Source organism: Cnephaeus nilssonii (genome assembly GCF_951640355.1).
Source record: "Cnephaeus nilssonii genome assembly, chromosome: 15".
Classification (NCBI taxonomy): domain Eukaryota; kingdom Metazoa; phylum Chordata; class Mammalia; order Chiroptera; family Vespertilionidae; genus Cnephaeus; species Cnephaeus nilssonii.
Genome location: NC_137086.1, coordinates 56,850,246 through 56,860,668, shown reverse-complemented (window position 1 = coordinate 56,860,668; position 10,423 = coordinate 56,850,246). Strand labels below are relative to the sequence as shown.

Here is a 10,423-nt window from a genome sequence, read left to right as displayed (position 1 = left end):
TGGTCACCTTATCCATCACTGAAAATCCAGAGAGGTGAGGACAGAGAACCAAGCCCCTGGGACCCAGACTCTGGCCTTTTTTGTTCTTCTCTTGCTCTCTCTATGGGTTCATCAAGCTGGAAGAGACCTCGACTCCCAACTTCGAGGATGAAGAAAGTGAATGGAGTGTGGTTGAGTGACTTGTCCCAGAGGCAAACTCATCTCAGGGCTCCTCCCAGAGCCACGTGTGCAGAGGACAGGCTGCCTTCGGCCTCGTCCCACCTTTCACTTAAATGCACTGGGCACAGGACTTCAGGAGTTTTGTGCGCAGGAGCCGAGGTTTTGGGGGCTTTGGGAGCGTGATTGTTGGTATTTTTTCCTGCTGACTAATTTCCATTTGCTATCCTTGTCCTGTGGCCGCCTTCCGTTTAGGGCTCTGGCATCTGGTCTGAATCAGCCTCCTGGGGCCCCTCGTTCCAGGGGGGTTACAGCGTAAACACAGGTGGGATAGAATGCAAAATGAACACGACCACACTGGCCAGAACGAACCTTTCACTAGTGGGTGAGGGGTACAGAGAGAAAGGGGGACACTGGCGTGGACATAGACAGCAAACACATGGCAGGCTGAGCAGTAAGCCAGTTTCCACAGGCTGCCTGGCCCCTTCCACCCCGACAAGGGAGCCGCAATGCTGCCCAGGTCTCTCTTCAAGATGCCTCACCAGGGATGCCACGTGCACTTACATGGGCCGCTCCACTTCCTCTGGCAGGAAGGTGGCCAGAGAGGCACCATGGGGTTTTCTGGGTAGTGAGCGCTCAGGTGGCCGCTGCCCTCTGCCCCACGCTTCCTAGGGGACTCCCAAACCCCTGCTGCCTTCCAAGGAAAACACTCCTGCTCGGAGGCGCAGCTTGCTGAGCTCCGAGTGGGCTCTGCTACGTGAGGTGCGGAAAAGGACTCGATGTGGGGCTTGGCACACATGGTGTGCGCCGTGCCATCTGCAGCGTTGCCTCTGAAAACATTTTCCAGTGAGAACTTAGATAATGTTTTCCAGGAGTGCGGGGAGGCCATCTGCTTCCTCCTACAGACCACGGGTGCAAGGGACCTCAGCCCGCTCACGTCTGGTCTGCCCTGCCCAGCGCTGCTTCTGCAGCAAAGCGTCCAGTGTCCCCACAACTCGCCTCCATTTTAAACTTTGTCCCCTTCCGTCTGGGTGGCAGGGGACAGTAAGTTCCTAGTCCCCGAGCACGGAGTCCCTGAACCCCAACAGTAGAAGGACTCTAGTCTCTGCGGGTGAAGAACTTGGTCGGCCTCCTGTCGAGTTTCTGAAGCTCATCTCCTCGCCACACTGCGGCGGAGGACGGTGTTCGTGCGTGGCTGTGGAGTGGACAGAACTGGGTGGGAGTCGCACTGTGCGTGAAGTGTGTGTGGGGGGGCCGTCAGTTGCAGTCTCCCCGCCGGGAAGGGGCCGGTCAGGAGGCCTCGCGCGGGTGCGCGCCCGGCCTGGCCTTGAGCTCCTGCTCCGTGCGGACCCCGCCGCCTTCCCCGGGGCCCTGCACACTCCCCACCGTCCAGGTCCTGGCGTCGCGCCGCCTGCGGCTCGGGCTGGGCGCGCTCCAGGCGCATTCCTGGCCGGGCGGCCCCTCCTCCTTCCCGGCCTGGGGGCCGGCGCCTCCCTCCCGCGCCCCCACCGCTGGACCACGGGCGCTGGTGGCCGCAGGCGCCCCAGGCGGCGCGCACCGGCTTAATTGCGCTCCCCTCCGCTCCCCTCCCAGGCGGCCGGCCGCGCTCCCACCGCCCGGACCCTGTGGGCTGGACGCACGGGGCATTGACTGGTACCCTCAGCACCGGCGGGACACACTCGGCAGCCTGCGGACAGCGTGGTTCCCTCCCAGGCAGAGAGGTCCCCGCCGGCGAGATGCGACTCCTCGGCCCCCGCGCGCTCCTCCTCCTGCTGCTGCTCGTCGCCGGCTCGGCGCAGCTCGGCGCCCAGGTCAGTGTCTCCCGCCTCCTGGTCGGTGCGCGGACCTGGGCCACCTCCGCTGGAGGCGCGGGCGAAGGGCTCGGAGCGACCTGGGGCTGGGCTGCTTTTCAGGGACAGGCGCCAGACCCACCCGTCCCCCCGCTGGTCACCGCGCAGTCCCTCGCCCCTGCGGCCGTGGGGGTGCTGCCGGGGTCGGGTTGGGGGAAGGTCTCCCTGGTTAGGAAAGGGTGGTCTCTACTGGGTCCCCAGGAGCAGTGCCGGGTACCAACTGGGTCAGAGTCCCCGCCCTCCCACTTCCCATCTCCGTGCGGTTCCCTGGCTCCCATTGCCGCGGACTTTCCCACGCGCGCTTTCCCTCCTTCCGTTTGTGTGCAATGGCGCCTCACTGGGTTTATTGATTGGACCAGACTCACTTTTATATAAAGCAGTAAGATAAGAATGCACACAATGGTGAGGAAAATTAAGGTAAGAATGCACACAATGCAATAAGCAGCAGATGTATCATAGAAGTGTACACCTGAAACGCATATAATGTTAACCAGGTCACCCCAATAAATTTAATTTTTTAAAAAGCCCCTTCTTGTCAGCACATCTGTCCAGATAAAAAATGCATCTTCCGGCCCTAGCTGGTATGGCTCAGTGGATAGAGCGTCGGCCTGCAGACTGAAGGGTCCTGGGTTCGATGGGCTCGATCCCCAGTGCAGGAGGCGGCCGATCGATGATTCTCATCATTGATGTTTCTATCTCTCTCTTTCTCTTTGAAATCAATAAAAACGTAAATGTTTTTAAAATGCATCTTCCAGAGGTGGACCTGGAAGTGCTGAATTCACAGCCAGCACCACCAGGTGAGCTCTGGGGTGAGAGCAGCTCCCGCCCTGTGGAGGCGCAGCTTGTGCCCCAACAATACCACCCACAGCAATACAGTGACGGGGAAGGAAAGCCTGCACAGGCCCACTGCACCCAGTGACGTTTGTAATGACTCATTGTGATAGGTTTCATGTTTATTGTCCATCTTTCCCACTACAGGGGCAGGGCCCAGCTCCCCGTAGGAGCTCAGTGGAATGAATGGAGCGTGGGCATGCTGGTGGTGGTCTGAGCAGGACCCGGCTGGGCAGCTTCCAGCTGTACATGAGGTCACCTGGGATCTTCTAGAAATCCTGATGCCTGCCTCACCCAGAGATTCTGACTCACTTGGTCTGGGTTGAGACTTAGGCATCAGTATTAAAAAAATTGTCCCTAGTGATTTTAATCAAGCAGGTGCCTAAAACCCGGGGAACCCCAGCTTTCAGCGTTAAAAGCTGTGGACTAGGAAGGGGCTGAAGGCAGAAAAATTTGAGTGGACAAAGGGTGGGACTCATGAGGACCTGAGGTGACTTGTGTGACTGGAGTTCACCTGATCGGAACACAGGATGAGCCGCGGGCCAGACCTGTTGGCTGGTGGAGACTGAGCAAGTGTTTGGAGAATGACTTGTGTCCATGGGACCATCTCCCGCCACAGAAGAGACAGGCGGGGTGCACACAGCCCAAGGACCCCGAGGGACAGGCACGGGAGCTCCTGGCAGCAGCCCACAGGCGTCTGGGGTGCCTGATCCCCGTGTGTGCTCACTGTGTTGTATTAGGTGGCATGGTGTGTGTATGTGTGTAGGTGTCTGTGACTGTGTGTGCATGCCTCTGTGTCTGTGAATGCTTGGTTGTATGTGTGATAGTGCGTGTGTGTGCGCACACACATGTCTGTGCTGTGCCTTCGTGTATGTGTGCGTGCATGCGTGTTTCGGGGTGGCGGAGAGCTGCTTCTGCAAGGGTCTGCAGGAGGACCTCGTGGGGACAGACAGTCTCATTTGCTCTTCTGAGGATCTCCATGGCTTTCCTCTCACGTCCTTCTTGTCAGCACATCTGTCCTGAGCCACTTGTATTTAGAACATACAGAGAACACGCAAAATTTGATAAGGAAACAACCCATGTTTAAATTGGGCAGAAGGCTTGAGCAGACACTTCTTGGGTCATTGGAATAGTGTGTCTCCTTGAGGTTTGGATTCCCATTTCCCCAAGGACTAATTACTCTGGGGAGCTTTTCGTGTGCTTATTTGTCAGATGAGTAGTCGTTGGGTGAAGTGTCTGCTCAAGCCTTCTGCCCAATTTAAACATGGGTTGTTTCCTTATCAAATTTTGCGTGTTCTCTGTATGTTATAAATACAAGTGCAGGTGACCAGCTGAGGAGAGCAGGTGGTCCTGGGGAAGGAGGGAGGTTGAGCGGTGTGGGGATCCCACGAGTGGGAGGCCCTTTCTTAAAACTGCTGTTCACTCTGAAAGGGAGAACACTGAACAATGCCCCGCGCTGGGCGTGCAGGGGTTCAGGGCCTCAGCGTGCTCCTTGCCTGGGGGTTGGTCTATGTGTTCAGAAGGCTCCCCCCTCCCCAGAACCTCTCTTTGTGATCCTATGTCACAGGCTCCAAATTCCTCCGTTTGAAATGCTGCCTTTTATAGCTCAAGGGAAATGTGTTTGGTGCACATGTCCACAGTTTTGACCACAGAACTATACTCTGTGCATGGTAACCACCACCACAGACAGGACACAGGACAGTGCCCCCCAAAACGACCTGCTTTTCATCCTACAGTGTGTCTTCCCCACAGTGTCACATGAACGGAATCAAAGAGCGCACAGCCATTAGTCTGGCTTCTCCCGTTTAACACAACACAGTTAAGATTCTTCCATGTTGTCCCGAGTACCCATGGTCTTTTTACTACTGCTGAGTAGTCTTCCACTGTGTGGACGCACACGGTTTTTCATGCTTTTTAAAATGTATTTTTATTGACTTCAGAGAAGGGAAGGGAGAGGGAGGGAGAGAGAGAGAGAGAAACAACGATGAGAGAGAATCATTGAATGTCTGCCTCCTGCACTCCCCACACTAGGGATGAAGCCCGCAACCCTGGCATGTGCCCTGACCAGGAATCAAACCCTGACCTCCTGGTTCATAGGTTGACGCTCAACAGCTGAGCTACGCCGTCCAGGGCCAGTTTGTTGATCAATGCCCCCGCTGAACTGAACGACACCCGTGGTGACAGTTCCCGTTTTGGGGGTGATTATGAATAGGGCTGCTATGAGCATTCCCACACGGCTCTTTGTGGGACTGTAAATGGTCATTTTTCTTGGGTAAACATCTAGGAGTGGGATTGTCGAGTCATATGGCAATTGTGTATTTAACTTCGGAAAAAAACTGCCAAACGATCTTCCCTATTCGTTGTATCATCTTATGTTCCCACCAGCAGTGTATAAGGCTCCGTTACTCTGCATCCGAGTACTGTCTGGTTTGTTTGTTCCTGGGTCATTGGAATAAATAGTGTATCTCCTTGAGGTTTGGATTCCCATTTCCCTAAGGACTAATTACTTTGGGGAGCTTTGCATGTGCTTATTTGTCAGATGAGTAGTCGTTGGGTGAAGTGTCTGCTCAAGCCTTCTGCCCAATTTAAACATGGGTTGTTTCCTTATCAAATTTTGCGTGTTCTCTGTATGTTCTAAATACAAGTCCTTCTCAGACCTGTGAGTTACAAGTATTTTATCCCAGTAGTTTGTCTCAGTGTCTTTCCCAAAGCAAAGGTTTTACATTTTGATGAAGTCCAGTTGATCCATTTTTTATTTTTATGGATCGCGCTTTTGGTGTCAAGCTCTTAGGAACTCTCCAGAAGGCGCCAGAGCTCGTGAGACCCTGTCCTAGCATGGCCTGGGAGTTAGGTTCATCCAGGTCACAGTGTGGGGTGCCCCAGCTGTCTGTGCCTGACCCGGGCTGTTGGGGCGGATGGACTGGGTGGGTGGGTGTGGGGCGCTGGTGTCTCAGGAGTGTAAGAGTAGAAAGGCAGGGGGATGGGCTGGTTTGCTGTAAAAGGTGTGCTGGGGGCAGGGAGGGTGTTCCCTTGTCCCAGAGCTCCAGCAATCGCTGGCCTGAGTCCACAGGCCCCAGAAGCCAGGACATCAGACACAGAAACCAGACCATGTGGTTAATACAGACCCAGTCCTGGGACTGGGACTTCACTTCCACTGCATCCTGTTGGCCAGAGCAGGTCACAAGGCCAGCCCAGATGCGAGAGGTGGGAAAACAGATTTCCCTCTCTATGGGAAAAGCGGCCGTTTCTTTGCAGATGGTGTGGGAGTGGGCAGGAGGCCTGTAGCGATTGCTGCAAACCTTCCATCACGGGACCCAGAGATGCACCCCCCACAGGCCCCTGTGCTTGGACGAAAGGGTGCAGTCAGGGTGAGGATGGGCAAAGGGAGGCCTTGCTGACGTGGTGGCTTTCTCCAGCGCCTCCCTCTTTCCCGGCACCTTTAGGGAAGGGCTCGAGCCCTGTCCCGGGCGCCCTGACTGCAGAGAAGAGCAGAGGCCTCTCTACCCCCAGGACAGCGCCTGGCCCCAGGGCCTTGGTCAGTGGGTGTGGAGGGTGTGGACCGAGAGCAGCAGCTGCGGTTTCCTGGTGCGCCTGGGGTCCCTGAGTCAGGATCCAGTGTGCTCCCGGCCCCACTCGCCCCAGAGGATCCTGTGGACACCAGACTGGATCCCAGGACCACCAAGCCACCGTGATCTGGGAGGCTGCTCCCCGCACCATGTGGACACTGTCCCCCACCTCCACACGCCTGCCCAGACCTGCATCCTGGCCGCTGCCCCAGGAGGAGTCTTCCTCTCCTCACTACTGACAGGCCTGACTGTGCTGGTCGCTCCCATGACCCACAGGGCAGTGGTGGGGCTGCTGGACTTCTGAGGATCTGTCCATGGGCTGTGCTGCCCTGGGGACACAGGGCAGACTCCCTGGATGGTAGAACTTTCTAGATCCTTTCAGACCTTCTGCCAACATCTTCCATGCTTCTCAGAAACTGCCTGGGACCTAAATGCAGGCCATTACACGCATTTTCACTGAAGAAGGAACAGCACCTGTCATCTGACGGGACCCAGGCCTCCCCATTTCAGCATGTCCACCTGCACCTCAGGGAAGGGATGGCTCATGTCCCTGTGCCTGGGACAGTGTACGCCTCTGGCAGCCTGGCCTCCAGGACCTTCCCAGGGAGAGCAAGGCCCAAGGAACTTGTCCTGGGGCTGGTGTCCCAGCGGGACTAAGATGTGACACTGTTCACAGCCAGGACTGAGAGGTGGGAGGCCGGTGGAGCTCCAGGGCCTCCGCGTCCCCAGGCTGCCCTTTGTCCACTGAGGCCATCGGGTTGGCCACTGGCTCAGACCTTTCACTTTCCACTGGAGATGATGTTATCTCTGGACCCTCATTAAAGGGGAGGGTGCACTACAGCCCTGGAGGACCCTCCCTCTGCTCACCCACTTCTGCAGGGGGCGCAGGGTCCGGGTCCGAGAGCATGACCGGTACCCGCTGTGCAGCCCAGGGAGCTGAGAGAATCCGACGGCTTCAGGCTGAGAGGAAGGAAAGGGAAGCGCCCAGACCGCCAAGGCAGGGTGTCTGTAGAATCCCAGGCAGCACAGAAGCGCTCGAGGGGAATGACAGACACCAGGCAGTCATTTACACAGTAGCGAGGACACCTGTTCCTTCACCTGACCCCTCAAGGCTCCTGCGATCTAGGCCTTTTCTCTGATTGCCTCATTAGAGATTTCACCCTCCCGGAAGGAGCTCATAGTAAGATGACGCGCTCTTTCAACACCTGTGTCCTGAGACGGTCCCGCTGCCGGGCCGGTGCTGCTCTGGGCCTGGGCGGCAGTGCAGCAAGTGCAGAAGATGCCCAGTGCCCGGGCCTGCCCCCCTCTTCCTGCTGCGTGCCCTGGGGCAAGTTCCTGCCTCCTGTGACTCAGGGTCCTGCTCTGACCAGTGGGGTAATAGACACGCCCCTCTCGTGGGGTCCTGCGAAGGAGGAAATGAATGTCAGAGAACAGAGTCCACAGTGAGCCTCGGTACGTGCCAGGGGAGAGAAGACGAGGCAGACCCAGGCCCTGCTGTCACATAGCACCAAGCGGGGAGAGAAAACATTAACCTGAGACGTAACAAAAGCAGACAACTGGAGTGGGGTGCTGTGTTGCCGGGAGGCTGGGGTTCCTGTTACTCAATAGGCAGGTCAGGGCTCTCTAGTGGAAGTGGACACGGGAGCCTGGCTTTTGAGGACGGGGAGATTTTCTGGGCACAGGAAGCAGCCAGTGCGAAGGCTGCGCCGTGGAAAGGAGCTTGCCGAGGCGTGTGGAGATCAGAGGGGTCCAAATGCTGAGCTCGGAGAAGAGGAAGGCAGAGTAATGCCCCTCAAAGACATCTGTCTTCCCATCCCTGAAACCTGGGAGCCTTACCTCGAATTTAGCCCAGTGTCGGATTTCTGACCTACGGACTGTGGAGTAATCATTTGTGTTGTGAGCTGCCAAGTTTATGTCGATTTGTTACAGCGGCAAGAGAAACGAGTACACCGTCAGCTCCATGGTGGGGCGTGTGCCTGAATTCCCCCGGAGGTGGGGCAGGGGATGCGGGGGGGAACCCCCTGCGGGGTTTTCACAAGGAAGGGATGCTGTCTGGCCTCCGGCCTCAGAGATCCCAGGAAGGAGAGGGAGGACATGGAGGGCAGGTGGACCGCACATGCCGGGGTCCAGGACAGCACAGGTGCATTGCACCCAGAAACACTGGGGGTTTTCTCTAGAGTTTAGGACAAGCGGAAAACACCACCTGCTTCATTTGCCACAGCTCCAGTCTAGTTACTCTAAGAATAAGGACTCCAGGCCCAGAACCCACGCCACGGCCAAGTGTACAGCACTCATTCTCCCTCCTTTGGGTTTGCCCTTACTTCCTGCCGGGACCAGGCCCACAGCTCCCGCCCACTCACCCCACCTCCACGGAGCCGACAGTAGAAGACCAGCCTTGGGCAAATGCAGATGTCAGTTTTCAGTAGTCACATGAGTCTTGGATCATATGTGGATGTACACACACGTGTGTTGCACTGAAACAATCAGCACCGGTGCAGACATTCCTGGGAGGGCCTATCTGTGTTGGGGGGCAGTGGGGAACTCAGAGGGGCTGCGTACAAACTGGGGGCCTTCTCTGAGCCCCTCATCCTGGTTGCCCTGGGTGAACACGCTCTCCGAACGGATGGGCCTTAGGGGAGATATTGACTGAAGACAACACTGATGCTATTAAAGGCACAACTGGTCTGCAGGTGAACGTGGCAGCGGGACAGCAAGCAGGTGAAAGAATCAGGTGGGTTTGGGGAGTGAGTCGAATAGGACTGCCTGGGCTCACACTACCTCATTCCTGCTCCTCCTTCAGTCTGTCTGGAGGTTCATTCGCGTGGGCATCGCGTGTACCCAGATTTCAAAGTTATCGGTAGCTTGTTTGCTGCCCGCAGGCATGCAGAGGGGCCAGGGGCAGGTGACCAGAGGTGGCCCTCAAGGGAGCAAGGGGGGCTGCGACACGAGATCAGGAGGTGGGCAGAGGTGGGCCCCTGGGGGTTCCCGAGGACTCCTCTAAAGTGGGCCCAGCCTTCCTGTCACTTCAGGGGCTGGGGAAGGTGCCCTGAGGTTGAGGTCTTAGGTGTGTCGCCGTGACTACTTGGCTCCCTGTCTGTGAAGTGGGCACAATAATGGTGCCACTTCCTGTGGTTGACGTGAGCATCTCGTGAGTGACTCGTGTGAAGTGTGGCCACAGGGCCAGCTCTTGGCACCCCCTGCGGCCCCCGCTCTCATGGCCGTTTTATAAAGCAGACGGGAAGGGGGCTTGGGTGTAAATATACAATTATGGGCAGCCAGGATGGCAAAAACCCAAAATGCCCTGAGCACCCCGGGCCCAGACCCTAGAGGGAGGCTCTGTCTGAAGGAGATGGTTCATTTTATATGTCCACTCAGCTGGGCCACAGCATCCAGGTAATTGGTCAGTCACCAGTCTAGGAGTTGCTGTGAAGGTAATTTTTGGACATAAATAGCATTAAAGCATAAAGCAGGTGTGTGGGTCTCCGTCCAAAAGACTGACATCCCGACGGAGACGCCAAGAACGTTTCTAACACACCTTGGGCTCGAGCTGCAGCCTCACTCCTCCCAGGACCCAGCCTCCACTCCTCCCGGGTCCCAGCCTCCACTCCTCCCGGGTCCCAGCCTCCGCTCCTCCAGGGTCCCAGCCTCCGCTCCTCCCGGGTCCCAGCCTCCGCTCCTCCCGGGTCCCAGCCTCCACTCCTCCCAGGTCCCAGCCTCCACTCCTCCCGGGTCCCAGCCTCCTCCCCTCCTGGGTCCCCAGCCTTCACTCCTCCAGGGTCCCAGCTTCCACTCCTCCTGGGTCACAGCCTCTGCTCCTCCCCACTTCCAGCCTCCACTCCTCCCGGGTCCCAGCCTCCACTCCTCCCGGGTCCCAGCCTGCCCGGCCCTGCGGGTGTGGACTTGCAGCCCCGCAATCGCGTGAGCCAGTTCCGCACAGCAAACTTCTCTGCCTTCACTGTCTCTCTCAGATGTAAACATGTGCCATACACGTCCTCTTGGTTCTGTTTCTCTGGGGGACCC

General features: G+C 57.3%; 1 protein-coding gene across 1 annotated transcript in view; it reads left to right on the top strand.

Moving 5' to 3' along the window:
• Window positions 1–1,675: 1,675 nt before the first annotated feature.
• The window catches only part of FBLN7 (fibulin 7), a 32,121-nt gene continuing 23,373 nt past the window's right edge, over window positions 1,676–10,423 (top strand). The window contains exon 1 of the mRNA XM_079792547.1: window positions 1,676–1,967. Within this exon, the coding sequence (XP_079648673.1) occupies window positions 1,893–1,967 (75 nt within the window). The 5' untranslated portion in view covers window positions 1,676–1,892. The remainder of the gene's footprint in view (window positions 1,968–10,423) is intronic.